The following is a 25960-nucleotide window of genomic DNA, read 5'->3' as shown; positions in this document are numbered from 1 at the left end:
GGTTAACTAAGTTGTAGAAAAATCCTAAATTAGACATTAGACTTAAGTTTTCCCTTTCCTTTGGGGAGCCCAAAACCCATGTAAAGATGAAGTCTGTTGTAACTCATTCCTCTGAAAAATTGCTAATTTTTTCTGTTAAACATTAAAACTTTATTATTATTATTTATAACATTATTATATATATGCTTTAACTGTATTTCAATTACTCAATACACCATTAAGTCAAATTTCTCAACTGAGGAATAATAATCCTAAGAAACTAATATCTGATACTCATCTTTGCATACTGGACACATTATTTTATTTATTTATTTATTTATTTATTTTTTTGGCGGTACACGGGCCTCTCACTGCTGTGGCCTCTCCTGTTGTGGAGCACAGGCTCCGGACGCGCAGGCTCAGCGGCCATGGCCCACGGGCCCAGCGGCTCCGCGGCATGTGGGATCTTCCCGGACCGGGGCACGAACCTGTGTCCCCTGCATCGGCAGGCGGACTCTCAACCACTGTAGCCCTGGGCACATTATTTTAAAGAAGAGTAAATAGACTTATTGTCATGATCATTTTGCAGTGTATACAAATACTGAATCATTACGCTACACATCTGAAACCAATATAATGTTATGTCAGTTATAACTCAGTTAAAAAGCACACAAGGGACTTCCCTGGTCAGGGAACTAGATCTCACGTGCATGCCGCAACTAAGAGTTCGCATGCCGCAACTAAGAGTTCGCATGCCGCAACTAAGAGTTCGCATGCCACAACTAAGGTGTCTGCCGGCAGTGACTAAAGAGCCAGCAAGCCACAACTAAGACTCGGTGCAAGCAAACAAACAAACAAATTAAATTAAATTTAAAAAACACACAAAAATAAATAGTAAAGAAAAAGATTTTAATGCATAAATATTGAAATAGAAAGATGTCTATATTTAGTTCAGATATTTTAAAGTTATGTCTCATATATTCTCAATGTGCAGAGTTCCTAGAAGTATGTTCAGCAAATGTAATGGGATGGTACTGGGATTTGAAAATGGTTTTCCTCTGAATTTTAAGATTAAAAAAAAACCCGGGGGCTTCCCTGGTGGCGTAGTGGTTAAGAATCCCCCTGCCAAGACCTAAATGTAAGGCCAGACACCATCAAACTCTTAGAGAAAAACATAGGCAGAACACTCTATGACATAAATCACAGCAAGATCCTTTTTGACCCACCTCCTAGAGAAATGGAAATAAAGACAAAAATAAACACATGGGACCTAATGAAACTTAAAAGCTTTTGCACAGCAAAGGAAACCATAAACAAGACTAAAAGACAACTGTCAGAATGGGAGAAAATATTTGCAAATGAAGCAATGGACAAAGGATTAATCTCCAAAACATACAAGCAACTCATGCAGCTCAATATCAAAAAACCAAACAACCCAATCCAAAAATGGGCAGAAGACCTAAATAGACATTTCTCCAAAGAAGACATACAGATTGCCAACAAACACATGAAAGAATGCTCAACATCATTAATCATTAGAGTAATGCAAATCAAAACTACAATGAGATATCATCTTACACCAGTCAGAATGGCCATCATCAAAAAATCTACAAACAATAAATGCTGGAGAGGGTGTGGAGAAAAGGGAACCCTCTTGCACTGTTGGTGGGAACGTAAATTGATACAGCCACTATGGAGAACAGTATGGAGGTTCCTTAGAAAACTAAAAATAGAACTACCATACCACCCAGCAATCCCACTACTGGGCATATACCCTGAGAAAACCATAATTCAAAAGGAGTCATGTACCAAAATGTTCACTGCAGCTCTATTTACAATAGCCAGGACATGGAAGCAACCTAAGTGTCCATCAACAGATGAGTGGATAAAGAAGATGTGGCACATATATACAATGGAATATTACTCAGCCATAAAAAGGAATGAAATTGAGTTATTTGTAGTGAGGTGGATGGACCTAGAGCCTGTCATACAGAGTGAAGTAAGTCAGAAAGAGAAAAACAAATACCATATGCTAACATATATATATGGAATCTAAAAAACAAACAAAGAAATGGTCATGAAGAACCTAGGGGCAAGACAGAAATAAAGACGCAGACCTACTAGAGAATGGACTTGAGGATACGGGGAGGGGGAAGGGTAAGCTGGGACAAAGTGAGAGAGTGGCATGGACATATATACACTACCAAACGTAAAATAGATAGCTAGTGGGAAGCAGCCACATAACACAGGGAGATCAGCTCGGTGCTTTGTGACCACCAAGAGGGGTGGGATAGGGAGGGTGGGAGGGAGATGCAAGAGGGAAGAGATATGGGAACATATGTATATGTATAACTGATTCACTTCGTTATAAAGCAGAAACTGACACACCATTGTAAAGCAATTATACTCTAATAAAGATGCTGAAAAGAAAGAAAAAAAAAAGAATTTGCCTGCCAATGCAGAGGACCCAGGTTGAAGGCCTGGTCCGGGAAGATCCCACATGTCACGGAGCAACTAAGCCCGTGCACCACAACTACTGAGCCTGCGCTCTGGAGCCCGTGAGCCACAACTACTGAGCCCGCGCACCTAGAGCCCGTGCTCTGCAACAAGAGAAGCCACCGCGATAAGAAGCCCACATACCTCAACGACGAGTAGCCCCCACTCACCACAACTAGAGAAAGCCCGCGTGCAGCAACGAAGGCCCAATGCAGCCAAAAATAAATAAATAAAATAAATAAAAAAATTTTAAAAATTGGTGTTTACTATTTAAAGAAAAAACAATAAAACTATTTTTAAAATAAAGTGGGGTATACAGTAAGTTACTAGAAAATATGCATTGTTTTTAAAGCCCTTTTCACATGAAGTATTAAATACACCTTTGGATCCTAACTCCAAACCTGGGTATAGGGCAAGCATCACTTTCCTCTTTTTTTAAAATTTTTTAACAGACAAGGAAACAAAGGTCCAGACTTGCTCAAAGTAACAGTAACAAATCTTTATTAAGAGTTCATTGCCATACATGTGAAGGCTTCTGCAGCCAGCTAGTTATGGTGTAGCAGGAACTTAAATTCTTTAACTACAAATCACAAGCAGGTCCACAACATATTTGAAGAATGGCATTAAGCAGTGGTGAAACACTGATAGCTGGGTGACCTTGTGTAACCTTTCATGTCTCTGGGCTTTACTTTCTTCATCTTAAAAATGGAAAAGCTAGATTCTGTCTAGTAGCTTTTTTTTTTTTTTTTTTTTTTTTTTTTTTTGTCTAGTAGCTTTTATAGGTTGAGCAACCTGTGATGTTGACTGTCTCTATCCATTTGGGGAAAATCCCTCAAAATTTAGGGAGTAAAAAAAGGAAAAACTATTACTCAAGACCCAGATGTAAAATCACATCATTAAAAAGGGATAACGGCTTTGGACCACACCTTCTTAGGATAAATAAGAATCTTACAGGATAAGGAGGACCTAGGTAAATGCTAAGGGATGGAGTTCTCAAAAATTCACTTTCATGTGAAGCTGATATTCTGTGATTCCATTTCACTACTTTAAGATCCCAAATCAATGGTTGGACCCTCAAGTCTGTCTCTTCTAATACATGCTATAGATACACATGTCCATACATGTAAGCCAGGATTTCTGTAGAAGAGTGTATGCAGTAGCATTATTTGTTATCAACAGAACTATTATGGTTTAATGGGGAATTGTGGAATGCTATGTGGCTGTTAAACGAAAGGGAAGCCATCGTGTGGTGATATGATACACTGTGGAGCGGAAGCATGGGATCTGTAATGCTATATTCACATTAAACACAACTGTACATGTGCATAAATGAGGTCAGAGACTCAAGTCTCAGAGGACTGTTAACAGTGGCCACCCCTGAATCTAAGTTAAGGGACTTTCAGTTCATACATTTCTGTATCTGAATTTTTTAAAAAAGTCAAGCATATTAACTTTGTAATTAAAAGGACAAAAACAACAACTTTTGTTACTGATACAAATTACAGGTACAAGGCTAACAAATGACCAAATATTTGCTAAGAATATAAAAGGAGAAATATAGAAGTAGCTTCTCCTCTAGAAGTAGGTATTTAAAAAAAAAATAAAAGATATTAGATGAAGGAAGACTGTGAATCAAATACATGCATACTTCATAAACATTCAAATAATGGTGTTTTACTTAAATTCAAATTTAGATATTTCTGGCTAGGGAGTAAATCTGTCAATTTTCCTTAGAATTTTTAATTTTTTCCCATATACCGAAGCCCATTCTGGGGAAGGAGAATTGAATAATATTTGCAGTATTGAGGAAAAAATATTCTTTACTGTAAGACTGAGTGGTTCTAAAGATGACTGAATAGGATTTTATCAATATGAGAATTAGGTTAAACATAGAACATAAAAAGGCAAAGACTGCCTTTTAGACACAGTCTAAGCATTTGTTAGAGTTTAAGATTTGGAAAGCCACACTCCACTATTCTAGCATTTGAAAGAGATAACAGCTTACGATTCTGAAGCATCTGCATAATATGTTCCTTGATCATCGGTAGGACAAGCTTTCCACCAAGTCCACAAGCCATTCGGTCTAAAGCACTCTCACCAGCAACCGCATTGCTACACACAAACAAAATGATATAATCGTGACATAAGCAAAATACACAAGAATAGGACACTGCACGGACATATTTCTAAACATGTTATTAAACTGAGACTGAAGAAGAATTAATTCAAGTGGTCTTTCTAATATATGTAGTGAAGCTGTGGGTTAAAAACCCTAGAGTTTAAAAAAGACAGGGGATAAAATTTTTATCATGTCTCATTGAGGTTTAAAAGTCTTATGTCTGAATCTGATCTTTCAAGCCTTTTCCTACTCTCCCCCCACACACCACTCACTGGTTAAAACTTAGCTTCTGACACTTTCAAGACTCAGAGGGGTAAGCAGAGTGTTTAGGAGAGCCCTGTGTATCTCATTTCCTGGAAATATATTCTTCAAACTTATTAGTGGGGAGAACATAGAAAACTGAAAAAGGTACTGAGCCTGCATGTGATTTTTTCCTCACTGTGAGCTTATTCATCTTTAAGGGGTGCAATTTGCATTGCAAAAAACTATGCATTGGTGAAAGTCAATTCTAGTTTTTCCCCCTGAAAACTGAAGAAAAATTTGGGCATAAAAGCCTTTGCACATTTATTCTGTTTTAGAACTGCAAGATAAGCAGTGAGTTTGTCATGTGCATAATCTTTAACTGTTCTGTGTGAAGGCAAGACCAGAAAGATGAAACTATGACCTTCAGAACAGGTTCTTAGACTTAAACTGACCTTGAAAATATATTTACGCCCTATTTACTCACAGATAAAATCTTATTCACCCAGTCCAGAAAAAAAAAATAGCTTCATACACCATATAAATTTAAGTGCCTTTTACAGGGCAAATTAAGCCAGGTAGCAGCACATAACAGTAACTGAAACAGGGCAAGAAAACCTGATTGGAGCCCAGTCTTCTCTTCAGCTCTATTTGATCGTTTCCAGTCAAGGATTATTTTCATACTTCTAAAGAGTATTTAGGCCAAAAGTCAGTCATTTTTAATAACAGGATTAAGTTTCAAAAAGACACCATATATTCTGTAAATCGAATGTCTAATTCTATCTAATATCTGTTATAGTAGCTTACACCAACTACCAGTCTTCTGGGGAAATAATTTCAGTTCTTTTTAAGAAAAGGAGGTAAGGCAGTATGATTCACTGGGAAGACTGAGAGAAGTGGTATTAAGCCCAGTCTACTGACTGGCTAGACAACCCTGGACAAATCACTCAATCCTCCCTCTCCACTTCTGCATCTATAATATGATACTATACCCTTTAGGACCACTGAAAGAATCCAATTAAAATAGCTGCTATGAAGTGCTATGTGTCATATACGTAAGGAGCCATTATCACTACTTCACAGTGAATATAAATTCTGACTGACTTTTCCACAGGAACCTGTATTCATGGGTACCTACGAAGTTGAAACAAGTAACACAGTAAGTTCAGTGTTACTGTCGCCCAGTGTTGCATCTCACCATCACTGCCTCCTCTCTATGCTAAACATAAATTGCATTATTTGGGGAAAATACAGGGGATTTGCTGAAAACTATTCTAAGGTAAGGTCTATGCATATAAAGGCATTTATCACAATAAAGCTTCTTTATATATATTTTAGAAGATACTATTAAAAATTCTTGAAGAAAATTTAGAGTCAGGGTAATAAAGATAGCTACTTTATTAAAGATAAGTATTTACAAAATTTGGTACAGAAAAACACACAACAGAGAAAACCTAAATGTCCGATATTCCAAACTTAAAAGTTTAACTTCGGATTGATGGAATACAGTGTGGGGAAGAGACAGGCCTTGTAATCCTAAGCTCTCACTGTCACCTGAACTTGCTCTATCCTGTCAAGGAAGCTTCACGGTTTTTGGTCTGTGTGATTTACCTGTCAAAATCATCATCTTCTAGTTCATCCGCATTTGCCCAGTCCTCATCCTCTTCAAGGTCAACCATCATGGCTAACATCTGAGGAACTAAAGAAAATAATTATTTCATACTCGAAAACTGTCTCTTTATTTTGTCAATATCACCATGTACTAACAACTTTAAGAAGTAAAAATCAAAGGATTTGCTTTGCTTCTAAGAGTAAAACAAAAAAATTATTTGCCTGTTCTCCCCAAATCTGGTTTGTTACATTTTTACCTTTTTTACCACACTGGCTTTAGATCTTGTTCTTTTTAAGAAGTATCATTAAGGATAAAAGTCAAATATTCCAAATCCTGTTACATCCTCTTCCTCCCTCACCAGAAGCAAGCACCATAATAAAATCAACGTTTCTCATTACCAAACTGTTTTTACACTTGAACTATAGTTTTCTCTATGTATAACATATAGTACTACTCCAAGATTTTACTTTTATATAATAAATGGTATCACTATATATATCCTTTGGCAATTTGCTTTTTTCTCAACACACATGGATTCCATCTGCATTACTTCATAGCATTTTATTATAGAAACACACTATTCTGTTGGTGGACATTTTAGTTGTTCTTAATTTTTTTCCTATTACAAAATTTGCTTTGATGAGATTCTTATACATATCTCCTTGACAAGTGTGAGTTCAGGGCATGGAATTGTTACAAGTATCTTTAATATTACTAAAACCCACTGAACTGCTCTCCATAGCGGCGGCATAGACTTGATTCCTATGGGAAGGTCAAAGGAGGCCTGTCTGTATACTGCGCAAGGTGTGAAGCGCTCCTGTGAGTTCTCTCTGCTCCACACCCTTCATCGACACTTGATATTGTCAAACTTTCTGACAGTTAGTATTTGACAATTAATTACGTTTGTATTTATGGAGACTGAGCAGTGTTTAACAGCTATTTCAGATTCCTCTATTGCAAACTTCCTGTTCCCAGCTTCTGTTTTCTGGACACCAAAACTTTGTTGATTGTGTGCAATGAACTACTTTCTCTCAGTCTGTGGCTTATCTTTTAATTTCACTTATGATGTACCTGATGGTCAAAAAATTGTCTTAGTACAAATTTAGTAATGTTTGCATCTATGGTTTCTGACTCAAGTCTTAAAAAAAATCACTTTCTGCTATTAAAAGCTTTACTTATAAAATGTATCTATTATTTCACGTTTAATCAACCGAAAATTGGGTTTCATAGGATATTTCAAGTTGGGATATGTTTTTCCCATAGAAATAACCAGCTGTGCCAATGACCTTTGATTAATTATCTTTTTAAGTCCATTCTGTCTCCATGTGAGTGGATCTGCTCCTGGACCCTTTCGTTCTATCCAACTCATCTATTACCTGCACCATCAATAAACTCTAAATCGTCATAGCTGATAGGCAAGATCTGTACTTTATTCATCAAAATTGTCTTGGCTACTCCAGGCCCTATGTTCTTCCACACAAATTTTAGAATCAATCTTATCATGACCAACTCTATTGTGATTCTGGCTAAAATTATATTGAATTTTTAGGTTAATTTGAGGAGTACTAATATTTGCTTCTCCTATTAGTCTTTCAATGCGTCATCCAATTTTCCCCATAGAGGTCCTGTACATCTTTCAATTTACTTCCAGGTATTATAAGTCATGCCTGCTATTCTGAGGTTTCAGGGTGCTGTAGCATGGCCATGATGTTGGGCCCATGCAGTTAAGAATGTATAAGTGCATTTCCCCAGAGTCACCTGAGTTTGAAAGGACATTCCTTCTACCAATAAAATCTGTGGACTTGCACAACTCTCAGCAAACTTATCCAACAATTTTGCCACCGCAACACCAACTACTTAAACACTTGTGACTTACTAGTCTGTGCAACAATATTGGTATGTTTTCTTAACATAGCAGCTGCAGTCTCAGAGAGGGTCACAATTACTTCAAGGGCAAGCTGGCGTTGCATATTATTGAGGCTGGTGTCTCCACACAACTACAAAAAAAGACATATTTGTATACATTTAGTAGTTTATTCACGGAAAATAAGAAACAGAACATTTACCTAAGTATTTAATTTACCTTCAGACTTAGCTGTAAAGTTGCTTCCAAATGAGGACGTAAATACTTTGGAACAGTGTCCGCAATCTCAACAAGGGATTTTAGGACCGAATCATCATTCTGGTAGCATGAGTCATTTACAGCCTAGAAAAGGCGAAATAAATAAAAAAATAAAGTCTGTGTTCAAGAGTCACTTTATGATGCCTCACTGGCCAGAACATCAAGAGGCAGACAACAAAGAAATACTAGTATTATTTTTCACTGAGTAATAACTTAGCAATCAACATTATGCAGATATTCCACCTACAACCACATATATATTTTTCTTTTGCCTAATGTTAACTAGAAACACATAAAGATTTAAACCTAAGTAAAAATTAAAATCAGTGCAACTATAACCACAACAACACTTAAGACTGGCAAAGAATTTTTTCATAACCAGAAGGAATCCCTTTTTCTTTGTCTGTCCAATACCCACACATATAATACTAGATCCTATGATACATTTAAAGTGTCCAATATTACCCGATTTATTTCTCTTTGATGTCAAGTTTGGTCACTGTGGAATTTAAGTATGCATTTTGTATCTACCTTTGCCTATTTCAGAGTCACAACTCCGAAAAGTTCTGGCTAACATTTTATTTTATTCTAAATTCAGAGGAAGAAAAATCTGAAATTAGACTTAAATAGTGTGTAACTCAAAACTTGTAGATAAGGGACTTCCCTGGTGGTGCAGTGGTTAAGAATCCACCTGCCAATGCAGGGGAGGTGGGTTCGAGCCCTGGTCCGGGAAGATCCCACATGCCGTGAAGTAACTAAGCCCGTGAGCCACAACTACTGAGCCTGTGTGCCACAACTACTGAAGCCCACGTGCCTAGAGCCTGTGCTCTGCAACGAGAAGCCACCACAATGAGAAGCCTGCACACCACAATGAAGAGTAGCCGCCGCTCGCTGCAACTAGAGAAAGCCCGCACCCAGCAACGAAGACCCAACGCAGCCAAAAATAAATAAATAAAATTTAAAAAAAACCTTGTAGATAATAAACTACTGAAACAATAGAATGTTTCATCAGTTAATGTTTTGTCATTGACCTAAACTATCTTTTCAGCTTAATAGCACGGGGAAAAAAGTTTCTACTAAGTTCTGGTAATAACTCTATCACATATGAACCTTTAGCTTTAGCTCCCCTAATTCCTCGCTAACCTGGTCCTCAGCAGGGGCACTATTCCTCTCAGGAGATGCTTCTTGGTTGTCACAGATTGAGGAAATGCAAATGCCAGGGGTACTATATGTCCTACATCTGTGACACAAATGCTTATGAAGAACTCATCTGACTTTCTTATCATGCATCTTGCATGATTATGCCAGATACTTACATAAATGAAAAACTCATTTATAATGATCTGAACCTAGAACCTAACTCACAAATTATTTTTTGCCTGGTTTTAATGTACCATGATGTCTCCACCCCCCGCAAAATGTAAATACTGTATAAATTGAGAAGGAATACATATTTTGTTTTGTCCAGAACTTCACCATTTCTGGAAATCACCAGTTCAAATCACCAACAGCAACAGAAATCATGGTGTTTGAACCGCTGATGATACCTCTGTATCAGTCCACATTTTTAGCTACTGCATTTGTATAGATCACTTAGAAATCACCCAGTCTACTGTGTCTTTTTGTGGTCAGGCCCTAGCATTTATATGTGGAAAAGCATGCCATTTTATTAGACATTACTTTCTATTTCTTCTTTGTATCCACTTAAGGCCATACATTGATATTTTAAAAACTTGTATGTGTACATGAATTGTTACTATGCATTTCATTTTAAGAAAGACTATGGAAAGTTATAAATTACTTGTCATAAAAGGGGGTTTGAGGACTGACAAGGTTGAGCATAACTACTCTAACTCACCCAAGCTTACTTTACTTTCCAATTGAGGCAGATGTCCTTAAAATAATGGAATCCAATAATGTCAACTAACCATAAACTACTTACTTTATAAGACAAACTGTTACAAGCCCTGTATTTAACAGTAAGGACTGCAGTCAAATTTGGGTTTCAATTGTGCATGATTTCACCACTTAGCAACACTGTGACCTCGGGCAAGTTTCTTACCCTCTCCTCCTTAGTTTCTCCTTATGTAAAAATGGGCATTACATTTCATAGGTTATTTGGTTGTTCTAATGGAAATAACCTATGTGATTACATATTCAATAATAAGCATAAATTGCTCATATCATTTGCCTTATAGAAAAAATCTGAAACTAAGAGACCAAAGGTCTGTCAAAGACAAAAGACATTAACTCAATGGGGACAGAGATTTGTGTGTTTTGTTCACTGCTGTATCCCCAGCTGGCACATAGTAGGCAACAAATATTTATTGAATAAATGAATGCATTACAGAACTCTGATGAGAATGTAAGCAACAAAAAACCAGTAAGGATATAATTATCACCTATTCTAAACTGTTTTCTTACCTGTAAGAATCCAGGTAACAAGTCTGCAAAATGTTTGAAGAGGGCAACATTATGTTCGTTTGCAAGTATAAATGCAGCGGTAGCTCTAGCAGATAATGTCCTGATCTAAAATGAAGAGAGTAAAAATGTCAAACATGAGAAATTCTTAATAGATGCAAGTTCAAGTTTTCTTACTCAAGATAAAAATTTTCTTTATCAGTAAAACTAGTAGTTATATTTTAAAGTATAAAAGCAAAGACGATCTCCAAACACATAGATTTCTTTCACAAGTTAGGTGCTATATTAAATTAGGTGTTAATATTAATGGAATTGAAATTATTTACCGATGGATGTTCCTGATCTTGCATACACTGAACTAACATCCGTTTGATGACGTCTAAATAGTGCTGCTGTTGATTTCCAAAAATTCCAGGAAAGTTCCTGAAAAAATGATCCAAGGCATCCTTTAAAAACTACATTATAGGGGCTTCCCTGGTGGCGCAGTGGTTAAGAATCTGCCTGCCAGTGCAGGGGACATGGGTTTGAGCCCCGGTCCGGGAAGATCCCACATGCCGCGGAGCAACTAAGCCCATGTGCCACAACTACTGAGCCTGGGCTCTAGAGCCTGCGAGCCACAACTACTGAAGCCCGCTCGCCTAGAGCCTGTGCTCCACAACAAGAGAAGCCACTGCAATAAGAAGCCCGCGCACCGCAACAGAGAGTAGCCCCCACTCGCCACAACTAGAGAAAGTTCGTGCACAGTAATGAAGACCAAACGCAGCCAAAAATAAATAAAATAAATACATTTATTTAAAAAAAATCTACATTATATCTTAGTAAGGTGTCAGCTAGAACATCTAATTACGTGCCTAACTGACTTAAAAGTTTACATTAATCCTTAAGGCTGGACTTCATCTACCCATTTTCCAAGCAATCCTATCTTGGGGTCAGGTGCACAGAAAACAAACACAGTGGAATCAGACTGGCAGTAGAGGCGACCCAGGTGCACACCCATCCCAGCTCTCTGCTTTATCCTTATCACTCTGTCTCAGGGGTAAGCGGACCTAAGTGCAGGATGGGACAAGAGCAAGCACAGGGGTTCAGGCGGTAACTGCAATAGCCATGCTCACATCTGCTCCCAGCCTTGGTGATCCAGGCAGTCCAAGTTCTGCTCTACTTTAAATGTGGTAGATAATTAAACTGAATACTTTTACTTAATTCTCCAATTTGGACTACTGATATAAAGATACACTTGACAACTAAAATAGAAAATGGTGTAATATCTAGTCTTAAGGTAGATCTCAAAAAAAATGTATATGGGGCTTCCCTGGTGGCGCAGTGGTTGGGAGTCCGCCTGCCGATGCAGGGGACGCGGGTTCATGCCCGGGTCTGGGAGGATCCCACGTGCCGCGGAGCAGCTGGGCCCGTGAGCCATGGCCGCCAAGCCTGCGCGTCCGGAGCCTGTGCTCCGCAACGGGAGAGGCCACAACAGTGAGAGGCCCGCGTACCGCAAAAAAAAAAAAAAAAAAAAAATGTATATGATCTTGATAAGTTATAAATTCAACTGCGTATTATTTTAAATGCAGTAGAACTGTACAGTAGGCCAAACTTTTTTAAACGCAGTTAATCATTTAATTCTAAACTTAGATCATTTACTTATAAATGAGGTTATTAAAATATTATGTTTTGGGCTTCCCTGGTGGCCCAGTGGTTAAGAATCCACCTGCCAATGCAAGGGACACGGGTTCAAGCCCTGGTCTGGGAAGATCCCACATGCCATGGAGCAGCTAAGCCCATGCACCACAATTACTGAGCCTGTGCTCTAGAGCCTGCGAGCCACAACTACTGAGCCTGCATGCCACAACTACTGAAGCCCGCGCACCTAGAGCCTGTGCTTTGCAACAAGAGAAGCCACAGCAATGAGAAGTCCGTGCACTGCCACGGAAACCCAATGCAGCCAAAAAAAAAAAAAAAAAAAAAAAAATTATGTTTTCCTAAAGCTTGGTCGCAGAAGACCCAGAAGACAGTGGGGATTCAGCATTTTCTTTCTCTTCTTCCAGATGCCACTATTAAAGTGGCTTTCTAAAAGCTACAGCTGGTCCTGTGTCAATCTCCTAAGGAAGAAACTGTCCCAGAAATTTTTTCAGAATCATAAAAGATAAAGGCAAGAAACAAAATTGCAGAGAATCCCCATATACAAAAAAGGATCATAATGGAAAATGAAAAGCTTTGTTCTTTTCAGTTTTGCTTCCAACACAAATACAAAGCTTATCTAAAGGCATTATTTGAGCCTAAAAAGTTAAGCTAGACTAAAACAATCAATTAAACTGTGCTTTGGGCACTCGTAACATGAAATTTCCCCCCCAAAATTAGATCAATGTGTATACCAGAAAATATGGAGGGCGGCTTCCCGCAGTCCCACGTTTTGAGAGCTGACGGAATCAAAGAGGAACTTCAGACCTTCAGGCCACTGGTTGTTGCCATCCTCATCTAAAAGGAAAGAAATCCAGGCATAACCTGTGTAAATCAAAACTTCAAAATATCAAGAGTGAAGCTTTTCATTTCGTAAGCCTCATTCAAAATATGTGGCTGTAGAAAATGTCACCCGTTCTATGTTTTTACAAAAATTCCAATAAAATCAAGGCCTTCCACCATAAACTGGCATTATAATCTAGTAAAAGCAATTGTGTGCATCTGGGTTACATAAGCACAGACTACCAGCAGTGATTGTTTCTCAGCAGTGGGATCTGGAGAAAAGGAAGCACACTGACTACTGGACTGGTTGAATCTTTCATACGTACTATTTGTTATTAAAGAGTTTAAAAAGCAGGCGAAGCCAATATTTGGTAACAAGTCTTAAAACCAAAATATTTATTCGTTGCAAACTGGAGAATGGGAATCCCAGAGCTGTGCTCACACTGTACAGTTTTAAGTACTATAGGATGTTATCAATGTGTTTGTGTTGTAACAAGATTTTAAAATATAGATTTTTGTGATACTTTGTGATAAAAATGAACCACCACAAAAATCTACTGTACCAGTTAAGAGACTCACTGGTTTTATTGTCACAAAGAACTTAAGAGTTATAGAAAATACAGACGAGTTATGCATTAAAAAAAAAAAAACTCCCCCCTCCCCCATTTGCTGAACTTCTCTGAAGTGAGTAGTGTGCTGACAAAAAAATTTATGAAGAGAGCACTTTGAAACATTCTGGAAATGCTTCCACTATTAAGTGATTTTGAGTTAGAAATGATGTAATCTATAAAAATTCCTATCTGCACACTTAAAAAACTTGAAAATAGAACTTCCCAAGTTAGTTAAAAAAATTCAAGTTTGTGTGTGTTTAGAACTTACTTAAAATATAAAAATTTAACACGTTTCCTATTAGTTTTTAAGAATTCGTTGTATCAGTAAGTTGAATTGAATATCTGCATTACTAGTAGTGGAGATTAAAAAAGTTTACAATCACATGTAAGAATCTGTCAAAAAAATAACACAGCATATCCAATTATATCATTAATGTTTTTAGTGTGACCAAAAAGAGTTCTGGCTGCTGATAAAATGCATTTTTAGGTGTTTTTTTACCTTATCCTCTAAAAATATTTCTGGGTATTTAATAATGAACTATAGTAGTATAATAAGCATATGTGCTTAATTTATAAACACAACTTTAACAGCAAAAACCCACCTGGAGTCCACTGATTTCTATTTCTACTGGCAGGATTATAAGTTAAACTATGCTTTCAAAACTACAGATTAAGGGGAAAATAAAACTGACAATTCTCAAGTAAACTAGAAAATTATTTCTCCACACAGAGAAATAGTTTTGAAGATCAATAGGTAAGTATTAATTATACCTGCATTTCACAAACATCTGTAATTTTTGGCTTTAAATGCAGAATCCATAATCACTCTCATTTCGAACAGAATAAATGATACTCAAGTACTTGTGAGTCTTCCTCCAAGATTCCACTTAAAAGATATATGTACTCATTTTCTTCAATAACATAATGATAAACGTATTTGCACACATACCTATCAAATTCCTGGCCAGCTCTGCAGCAATATCACAAATTTTTTTCCTCATGCTAGACTGTGTTTCCATTTGAATAATCATTAGTAGCTCACTCTTGATGGCAGTCTGAACATCAGTGGGAAGAGTTGGATAGACTTCATCAAATGCAGAGGACAAAAGACGTCTTAGGAGAACGGCAGCCATTTGTCTAGCCTATAAATAGATAACATTGTTAATAACTTGGTGTCTTACTGGAGAAAAAATTTCCAACAAGCTACATTCACTCTGCCATTGATGTACTTTACTATTCTAGTTTTACAATTCATTTCAAAAGCATTTTGTTAGAGTTTAAAAAAAATAATAGGTAAAATACATAAAAATCTTTCTAATCACATTAGTCTATTATACAGAAAATGCCACACAAAAGCTACTTGTTTATAGCTGAGGAAAAGCCTTGAACATATTAGATCTTGAATAGGAACACATTATCTTAGCAATGATAAACTTGTCTTTAATTTCTATTTTAAATATATTCTTTGGAGAAAAACAAATCTTAATATAAATCGCAAACCCTATAAAATGCTCTTTTCTTACTTCCCTATCTGGCTCTCATTCTAGTGAATAAAGTACCTTTCCTACTTAATCTTATGCTCCCAGACTGGCCAATCTTACTGTATCATCGTCCTTTCATTAGCCTCTTAGATAAAGCGCTATCAAATCCATTTATCTGGGACTTCCCTGGTGGCGCAGTGGTTAAGAATCCTCCTGCCAATGCAGGGGACCCGCGTTCGAGCCCTGGTCCAGGAAGATCCCACATGCCGCGGAGCAACTAAGCCCATGCGCCACAACTACTGAGCCTGTGCTCTAGAGCCTGCAAGCCACAACTACTGAAGTCCGTATACCTAGAGCCTGTGCTCCACAACAAGAGAAGCCACTGCAATAAGCCCATGGACCACAACAAAGAGTCGCTCCTGCTTGCCACAACTAGAGAAAGCCCGTGCACAGCAACGAAGACCGAACGCAGCCAAAAATAAAAATTAATTAATGAATTTAAAAAATCCATTTATCTTTATACTTTATTCATGCAAACAAACATCACAAGTTCCCCATATCTAAAAGCCCTAATCTCAATGTGTATATTCTTATCCCATTGTCAAATTTGTAAAATGTATTTAAATTTGGCACTTTCTGTATAATATTCATTCAGAGTATCAAAAGAAAAGCTGAGACAAATGCCATTCTAAAATTTTATCGTAAGAAGACAATAAGCCATTGAAAATATTAAACCCGATTTTTCATGTTCTTTTTTTCTGGACTGCAGGTACTCATTATCACTATAATTACTTTGAGACTGTGACCAACAACAACAAAAAGAATTAAACCATACAAATAAAATTTGCCATTTTTTTCCTTCCATTTACTTCTCACTGAGAAATCTTATTTGAATCACTTCTGGCTGATAGCAAACTTTTTAAAAATTTTAATTTATGCTCTAGAAAGGATTCAGAGAGGTTAAACAGTGGTTAAAATTGGTGCAATTCTTCTCACACATACACTGAATCATGAAGATGCTGAGGCTAGTTCATCTAATTCCTAAGTCAAAGCAGGATCTACATAGTGTTCAAAATAGGCTTTTAAAAATAAAATTCAATAATTTTCACATTATTCTTGGCTTTAAAACTTGTTTTGCAGCTAACCTGCATCAACCTTCAAGAATTAAAATAGCGAACTATTTTAGAGATTTAAGTTACTTCTATGTTTGTCCTCATATTTGACATTTATTTTGAATTAAGGTGAAGAAGTGCCTTTTGTCACCTGTTTAAAAAAAAACTAGGGCACTTTAATACAGTGTTTTCTAAGTGTTATCAGAAAACACTAAATTGCCAGTTTAAACTGACTGACTAGAAGAAGGCAGGTGTAACATTATATAGAAGATTAGTGTGACTTCATTTCCATCACGTGTTAATATAAGCATTTTACATATAGCGTGACTGTTAGCAATGAAGTCTCACTTTACAAATTCTGATGCAATGTTTCATAGGTGGAGTAAGTTTTCTACACTTGGGTATTTTGATGCCTTTTCCATAAGAGAGGATATTCAATTAACATTAACTGTATACAAGGATATTACTTTTGAGAAAAAGTTAGCAGCTAAATGCAGAGAAGCAGTAACAAACTATAAATTTGAATTTAGTACAGTAATTTGCTGAAAACCATGATTTTTAAAGGATTCTAACAAAGTGTGTCTTTGTCCTTACACATCTGTAGCACGTATTCTTCACCACCCAGAAATAGCTATAAGCATAAAAGTTTTAAAGACAAAAAGTATTTTTTCATTTGGCAATACATTAAAACACTGAATTAATTCAATTTCCTCCTGTAGAATGAATTGTTCCAAGGAAGAAAAATTTTTATAGCTACCAAAAAAATAACTTACATTTAATAAGTTTTATGTAATCATCTTACATGGAAAAAAAGAAATTCTCATTTTTAATAGAGTATTTCAAAAAAACTGTAACTCCAGAGTAGCTTTTAGCAAAGAATTAAGTTCAGAGTTCTGGTAATGTCTATGCAGTAAACAACAGTTCTCATTATCCACTCTGACGACTACATAATACCCAACTGTTTGTAAGAAAGTCACATTCAAAGAATTAAAGTAGTACCTCCTCAGCAGCTGTTGTATTTCTGATGGCTTGTAAAAGGAATGTGATCTTCGACTGGCCTGGGATATTCTCATAGGTTTCCTACATGAAAAAGAAAAACAGTAAAGGTTAGAATATCATGTTAGAAAATGTCCTGAGTACACCATTAATAGAACTGAAAGGAAGAGCAGGAAAGATCCATGCATGAGGAGTCAAACAACCTAGGTATGGTGTGAAAGTTTTCTCCTGTGAAAGAGAACATACTTCAGACAAGACAGGAAAGAGGATGCTGAAGAAGTTACTTATCAAGTTCCTTTCCACCTTTGTCTCTTAACTAGACTTTTCTAATGTATGTGCACATTTTTTTTACCTTAGGCTCCTCTGTGATTAATAAAACTCAAGGCCTAAGAGAACCAAAAACTTGACCAGTGTTGAGCTACCATGCTGTGAAGTGCTCACTCAATATTCCCTTACATCACGGAAAACTGCTTATCTTGTCAACATTTTTTAGACCAAATGATGTAGAACTGGTTCAAGTTACTACTTAACAACCACCAGAGAAATACCCTCAGATGAAGCAAGTCAGAGAAAGGGCAAATATTCAACTTCTTTATGTTACATTTTCTTTCAAGCAAAGATTATACCGAAACCATATTATATACGTAAACAAATGAATATGGTCAGGAGAAAGTTGGCCAGGAAACTTAATATCATTTCAATAAATCTAGACATCTAGGTTTTGTGACTCAGGACACTTCTTTCCTTCTCCATTAATAACGTAAAATGAGAGCAAATTGTTTAACAGTAAAAAAAAAAAAAAATTGACGCCAATTAAAAGGTAGAGTGGATCAAAAAATAAGACCTAAGTATATGATGTCTACAAAAGTAAACTCAAGTGTAGATTCATGTGCATGCATACAATTTCTAATGTCAGCCTTTTAAGGTGGATTAAGTAATCATTATTTTAAGTACACTTGGAATTGTTTTCCAAGAAGCCTCTTAGTAAATATTCTATTCTCATCTATCCACTTGAAGGTTAATGATGTAGATAACATGTTAATTTCTCAGCGGGTCTAAATTTAAAGAGCTTGTCTGCTCTGCTACCATCCTCTATAATCTACCTAGTTTCTCTCTAGACAGAAGTGATGAGGACAAGGCAGGGAAAATTGTGCTTCTCTGAATCCATATCTCCCATTTATCTAGTGCTCTGTGGTATCCCCGGGATATTGACAGATAAGAAAATCAAGGCTCAGAAGTTAAATGACTTGCTCAAGGTCACAGACAATAAATAGTTGAAAGAATTCTGTTCTTCTGAGGCCAGCTGTACCCAAAATCTCCCTGACACTGAATGCTCTCTCTGGGTTTCACCTCTGGGGCCTGACTCCACTAAACAACCAGTTCTATCTAGGCAGTGCTGTACAGTTTTCAAACTTCTCAAACATATCTGAATCTGAGGAAGAACACATTTTGGGGAAAGGACAATTCAAAATCTTCTGATGACCTCAAGCTCCCCTCTAGTACATAAGCACACAGGAACATAATACTGCTGAAAACTGTGACAAAAAGTTTTCACAGCTGAGAAGATGGTCTGAATTTACTTATCCAGAAATGATAATTTATGTAAAGATACCTACAAGATGATTGCAAAAATGGATGTACCTTGAGATTTTTCACTTAATCTTTATCAAAGCAACTCAAAAACCAGCAGTTTTTTTCATTTAAACAAAGTCTCTTACAGTATAATAAAAATGTCTTTTTATTCCTTGTACTAGCTTAGCCCCTAATGCCCTTAGATGCTATATATGTTTAACACTTAAATTTCCAGTGGTCCAAATCAAGCTTTGGGGATAAAAAACTCATCACTAAGATACCAGTCTCAGAAAACTTGTTATAAACAGTAAGTCAAATAGTAAACTCTATTCCACAACAAATTAAAAGTCAATGGAAGGAGAGTTTAGTATGACATCTGACTCCTGAGAGAGGGTTCTCCCCATTTGATATGTTCCAGCATGGCAATCCAGATCTAGTATTACATTTACACCACAACACTAGTCAAGGATAAAGTCTGGCAAAAAGAACACAACCATTAAGTCAAAAGAACAACTTTCTCTTAGCCTAAATAGACTGAGTTCCACAAAGACAGAGATGGTATCTCTTCCTCATGGTATTCCCAGCACCTGGCACATTAGAGTACAGCAAATGCAATGAATTTTTCTAAGAATATTCCTAGCTCTAGCCCAGGCAGGTTCAATGAATGTTACCAGTGTTATTGCAAATAAAAGTTCATTCCGTTTGATACCACCATACACAGTCACACAATGGAGAGTTCACACCCCAGCCCCAGCAAGGAAAAATGTCAAAATGCACTCATCGCACTCATTCCATAAATATTTATGGCAAGCCTCCATGTATATGGAAATGTAAAGACGGGACAAACAACTTTTACCTAGGAAACACCCTGGTTCCTCAAAAATCAGGTAAAATTTTCAATACATTGACCTCTTTCAATTCAAATCTCATTAATGAAGTGCTGTACTACAATCAATGAGGAACAAGTCAATGGAAAAAACTGGGAATATAAAATCCATGCATATGATTAGTGATTACTCAAGCTTATGTCATATAAAAATGTCTAGTCATGAATGCCATGGACATTCAACTCTGGAATACCTGTCAACTGCGCCACCAGGGAAGCCCCATTTTTTTTTTTTTTTTTTGGTAAAGTTAAAGAGAAAAATCTTTTAAGATTTAATAGAAATAAAATATAAAGCTTACCAAATGGTTTATACAATGGAAAAAGGTTTATAACTTTTTAAAGTTCTGAAGCCATTCAATGATTTCAACAATATATAACAATAAATCTTTTATTGTACTTGACTTCATATTTGAATATAAAACAAGTCACCTTAGTCAACAGTTTGGTATTTATGTGTCAACTAAGTATTTTTATTTTGACTGAGTAAATTACAAAGATATTTACTGAGCCCTTGCCAATTCTTTACTTCAAAAAAATTTCTGTATTTGCTACATCAGACTGTAATACTCAATTTTATTTAGTTTGATCACTTAGAAAGGGCTCATTTCGTACGGCAAAAAAGGGAAAGATGTGGTATTAAGGTATTGTTATGTGCGGCCATTTTTTTCAAATATTTTGCTTTCCTAAAAAGCTCTATTTACAGACCAGATTATTACTACATTACATGGTGCTAGGGAGCTTCCCCTCAAACATTTACCTTTTTTTCTGTCAAATTAAGAAAATTCTATATTATAGTACTTAGTTTACATACTAATACAGTCCCAGGATATACAATGAAAGTAAAAATATAGTAACTGAATGTTTTCACTCAGAATAAAAAGACTGAGAGAATAACAGTACTTATTTTCAATTGTTCTTTATGAGAAAATGTGCTGAATGCTGCTAACCATCCCCAAATTGATGGGAGTGATAAAAGATTTACAACAGGCACCAACCGGAATTCAAGCTAAACCAGACGTTGGTATTTAGTTCAATAGAAGAGAGATTCCCCACTAGGCTTGACAATAGAGACTTAAGCAACTGGAGGGGAGAGGGGGAATTAAACTAGCTTACTAATTACAATGCTGTTCTGCTTTGTAACACATGGAAATTTCTATTATGGGTTGGGATTAAGAACTTATTTTGGTGAAAAATGACCTCGAGTTAGCAGAAAGCATTAAAATGTTTTTATAGGCTCATCACATCCCTCTGATAGCAGTGCAAACTGATGCAACTAAAAATGCACATCACTTCTAAGGACAAATACAACTTTTAAATATTCTACAAATAAACCTGTTCAAGTCTGAAAAGATAATATACATGTACTCCAGTGTACAGCATTATTTTTACGAGCAGGACAATGGAAACCTCATCATCCATTCATAGGTGGCTGGTTGAGCATCCACTGCTGCTTTAAAAAAAAAAGCCCTCTTATGCGGCAATGTGAAATATACTGAGTGAAAATTCCAAGTCTGCACAACAGGATGCGTACTATAAGCCCATTCATGGAAAAAAAAATCAACGTATACATATACGCCTATAAGGATATTTGCAAGGAAGATTCACAAGACACTTAAAAGTGGTTACCTTTGGGGAATGGCATAAAAAAACTATTTGCAGGGAACTCCCCGGCAGTCCAGTGGTTAGGATTCAGCACTTTCACTGCCATGGTCGGGGTTCAATCCCTGGCTGGGGAACTAAGATCCCACAAGCCGCGCTGCGCAGCCAAAAAAAAAAAAAAAACAAACTATTTGCAGTTTGAACTTTTACCCTGAATGTGTATAAGAAATGAATTCAAAGTCATTAGGATAAAGTTAATAGTTGTTTAAAGTGCTTTTCATTCAGAACTGAACTTCCAGTGTATCTACTTCACGGATCATAAAACCACTAAGCATAAGCAGCAGACCCTCCATCTATTTAAAGTAAGAATGATGTTGTGATTTTAAAAACAACTATAAAAACTCGTGAATCTAGAAGAGGATTTGTCCCCCAATTTCATTACCTATGTACCAAATAAATTTTTGCCCTGTAAGAATATCTGGCTGAACATCCTTCACTGACTCTCATAAAAAATCTTCAATCACGTGGTTGCAAAGAACTCCATATATAATCAACTTTGAGGATAGGGTCTGATAATGCACTTCACAAGAACTGGAAAATTTCTGCCCCTCCCTTTAAGTGTCTCAAATCGCATCTCAGGGCTTAGTATAACAACAGTCTTCTACAGAACCAAGTGTGCCTTACAGCTACCTGGTAAATGAACTTGCAGAGACATTTGAAATACTGTCTCTTGAAACTTTATCCACAGCTCCACATTTTGGAGGTCAGGAGCCAGAGGTTGTTAAAAAAAAAGAGAGATTCAGGCTAGATTTAGTGAAATGAAAGGCTTCAATATATGGCATTGGCCCAGTTAGACAACGGAAGTCCCAGAACATCCCATTTATGACACCACAAATCTCTAGAGATCAAAGAAAATGTATCCGAAGGATGGGCAAAGTAACGGTGCAAGCTGCTTAGAAAGAAATCCTAAAGGCAACTTCACAAAACTGGGGGCGGAGGGGGGCTTCTGACGTTAGGAACCAGAACGAGAAAGAGGACTAAATGTAAACAGGTGGATAGAAGGCGAGAAGGCAGGGCACATTTCAATGGGAAGGGATGGGGAAGCGAGGGGCAGACGGTGTGTGAAGAGTCAGGGGCAGGAGACAAGCAGGGGTGACGGGTCAGGGAGCAGCCAGGGTTTGGGGGATCACAGCGCTGGGCAGGGTGGGACCGCAGCTGGAAGGCCGGGGGAGGCGCCCAGAGGGAGAAAGCGGGAAAGGGGCGAGGGGAGCCCCGGGGCCCGCCCCACACCCCACCTCGCCGCCCGGCTTCCCCATCTGGGCGGGGGCAACGTGTCAGCAGCGGCCGCACGTGTGTGCGAGCGGCGACGGGGAGGTAACTGGCGCCGCGGCTGCAAGGGCCGGAAGGGCCCGGGGGGCACCGCCAGGAGCCGAGGGCCGACTCACACGTGGGCTGCGCGGCCGCCGCCCGCCCGGCCTGCGCCGCCGCGGCTGAACGGCCAAGGCCCAGCGGGCGGCGTCGCGGGAAAGGTCGGCGCGCCGGCCGGGGCGCGGAGTCGGGGGCCGGGGGGGCGAGCTCGGTTACCTCTGCCTGTTTCCGGACCACATTGTCGGGGCTGAGCAGGTTTCCCAGAAGCAGGTAGAACTGTTGCTGCTCCGCCGCGGCGGCCGCCATTGCGCTAGGCGTGAGAGAGAGAAGGAGGGAGGGGAGACAGGAGCCGTGAGGCGCGCTGGCGGGCCGGCGGGAGGGGCGGGGGCGGGCCCAGCGCGAGGACCGGCACCAGCAGCTACGCGGGGCTGGGGGGCCGGGCGGGAAAGGGCGGGGCAAAGGGGAAAGGGGAGGACGGGGCGGGGCCTCGCGACCCCTCACCCAGCCGGGGCCGCCAGCGCCGGCGCCCCATTGGCCCTGGGTGCGAGGGGCGGGGCCGAGACCGTCTGCTCGGGGGCCGAGCCGATTGGCCACGCACCCTGCAGTGCCGTCACTGGCGGGGCGCGGCGGACCGCCCGGCTTGGCGCGGGCGGTGGCGGGGCGGGGACGTGGTGGCTCCTGTGGCCGCGGCTTGCGTCGCGGGGAAAGCAGGAGGAGCCGGCTGGCGGGCCTGGCGGCGGTGAGGGGCGTGAGGCCCGGCTGGGGAGGAGGGGCCAGCTCCAGAGCGCGGGAGATTTCGGCGCCGCGGGCTGGCAGATCTTCTCCCCTGCTGCCCGGCAGCCCCTCCCTGCGACCCGAGGAGCGCCCCCAGCCCCAGTCCCCCGGCCCCTGGAGCCCTAGACCCCCCACCGCAGAGGGAGGAAGAGTGGATTTCAAAATCCACTTCCTACTTTAATTCCACCCCCAGCTCCAGAGATCCATCAGTCAGACCCTCCGACCTCCCCAAGGGCTATGCCTCAGTCCGCCCCTTCCTCCCACCAGGCTCACCAGTGACTCACGCCCTGGCCTTGCCCGGAAGAGGGGTTACTCAGGCCCAGCCCCCGCCGCCGGGCCTACCCACTCCCAGCCCGCTGTCGTCCTCAGTGGCCACGTAGCACACTTGCCTCCCCCTCTTCCCACCCCAGGATCCTAGACTATTCCTTTGAATTCCTTGTTTGGGGATCCCATTCTTTCAATGATTGAGGAAAGTTAAGACCCCCCCCTTCCCTAAAGAAACACAGGCTTGTAGGGTTGATTTCTCAATAAGTGTTTGATTCACACCCGTCCTTAGGGGCTCAGAGACCTCGTTTCAACTGAAGTAGACTAATGCATAGATAATACCCCAATCTGCCTTTTCTGGAGCTGCCAAAGGCTGAGAGAGCAAAAGTGTTCAAATCAAAGGGCACTTCTGTTGAGCCCCTACTATGTCCAATGCATTGGGTTAAGGTTGACGGTGGAGAAAATAACACAATTCATTTCTGCCTCAAAAAGACAGTTTCTAGTGAGAAGCTTCCGTACTGAGTGCGATAGAGACTACTACACTTCTGGCCACTCATAGTATTTAACTTAGGGAATTTAATTTCCTGTTGACTGTTCTGTTGAGGTTCTGGTCTTTGAAGGTCCACTTAAAACGTTTGCTTTTGAATGAATGAGAAACCTTGCCTGTACATTAGAATCCAGGCCACTGTGTCCAGAATCCCTGAGCTGAGGCTTGGGATCCACATGAAATTGTGATTGCCAGCCAAGATATTGTAAAGGATTCTAACTGATTCTTGGAGAAAACTCCCTTAGAAAGTTTTATCTGTGTCAGTGATAGGGTTCTCTATAAGAGGTCTGCCCACCTAGCTTTGTAGATTTGATGTTTCTTAGATGTGACAATTTGTCATATAATACATTTTTTCAAAAACAGACCATTATGTACATTAATTTGGGGTAGATTTTGGTTTTTTTGTTTGTTTTGTCTTTTTGCAGTGGGCATGTCTGGAGTTTGAGGAGGCTTTATTACCTCACCCAAGGTTATTAAGATTTGGGAGATTACATACTAAGACAACCATTTTTAGTGACTAGTTACCAGTGAAGTAAGATGAGTTGTCTACAGGCTTGCTCAGAGGATAGCCTGATCTAACACCTGTTGTAATATGTGTTTTTATAGGCAATGACTGTGTAGATTACATAATTTGTTAAATAATTCTTAAATAATAGAAATTCTGACATAATTCTACAGATTTGTCTAAATAGGAAGCTTGTTTTTTGATGAGGCAAAAAAGCATAAAATTATTTCAGGCTAGAGACAAAACAAGTTAGTATTAGTGGTGACATCAACGGCTAGAATACGCAGTGACAGCCCATCCTTATTTTAATATTGTAAGCATCTAATCAAAAGGGAAGGAGGAGGGCTTCCCTGGTGGCTCAGTGGTTGAGAGTCCGCCTGCCGATGCAGGGGACACCGGTTCATGCCCCGGTCCGGGAAGATCCCACATGCCGCGGAGCGGCTGGGCCCGTGAGCCATGGCCGCTGAGCTTGCGCGTCCGGAGCCTGTGCTCCACAACGGGAGAGGCCACAACAGTGAGAGGCCCGCGTACCGCAAAAAAAAAAAAAAAAGGGAAGGAGCAGATTTTTAAGGGTGATGAATAAAGAGATTCCCTAGTGGGAGAAATTCCTATAAACTTGGGGTGGATAACAGACATCCTGACAATTGAGACCAGTTTTGGTGTCCAGAAAACCTGTTAGGTGGGAACTGTCCTTTCAGCAGCAGGCCTGCCTGCCATTTTTGGAGAGTCTGTAAGACTCAGCCTTCTCGGAATTTATTGCACTTGAAACCGATTTCCCATGGAGAGAGTCTTGTTTTTT

The 25960-nt window shown here is 39.2% G+C and overlaps 1 protein-coding gene across 1 annotated transcript in view; it reads right to left on the bottom strand.

Annotated features, from left to right (window-relative positions):
- IPO5 (importin 5) overlaps positions 1 to 23459 on the bottom strand; it is a 39546-nt gene extending 16087 nt beyond the window's left edge. Inside the window, exons 1-10 of the mRNA XM_081214430.1 lie at positions 23288 to 23459; positions 17650 to 17730; positions 15007 to 15199; positions 13359 to 13461; positions 11316 to 11412; positions 10993 to 11097; positions 8530 to 8652; positions 8323 to 8443; positions 6446 to 6533; positions 4481 to 4587 (exon numbers count right to left, since the gene is read on the bottom strand). Coding sequence (XP_081070556.1) covers positions 4481 to 4587; positions 6446 to 6533; positions 8323 to 8443; positions 8530 to 8652; positions 10993 to 11097; positions 11316 to 11412; positions 13359 to 13461; positions 15007 to 15199; positions 17650 to 17730; positions 23288 to 23377 — 1108 coding nt within the window. The 5' untranslated portion in view covers positions 23378 to 23459. The remainder of the gene's footprint in view (positions 1 to 4480; positions 4588 to 6445; positions 6534 to 8322; positions 8444 to 8529; positions 8653 to 10992; positions 11098 to 11315; positions 11413 to 13358; positions 13462 to 15006; positions 15200 to 17649; positions 17731 to 23287) is intronic.
- Positions 23460 to 25960: the final 2501 nt, after the last annotated feature.

This window comes from Mesoplodon bidens (assembly GCF_964165515.1).
Source record: "Mesoplodon bidens genome assembly, chromosome: 17".
In the NCBI taxonomy this organism is placed as follows: Eukaryota; Metazoa; Chordata; class Mammalia; order Artiodactyla; family Ziphiidae; genus Mesoplodon; species Mesoplodon bidens.
Note: the sequence above shows the minus strand (reverse complement) of the source record. Positions and strands in the feature narration are given on the sequence as shown.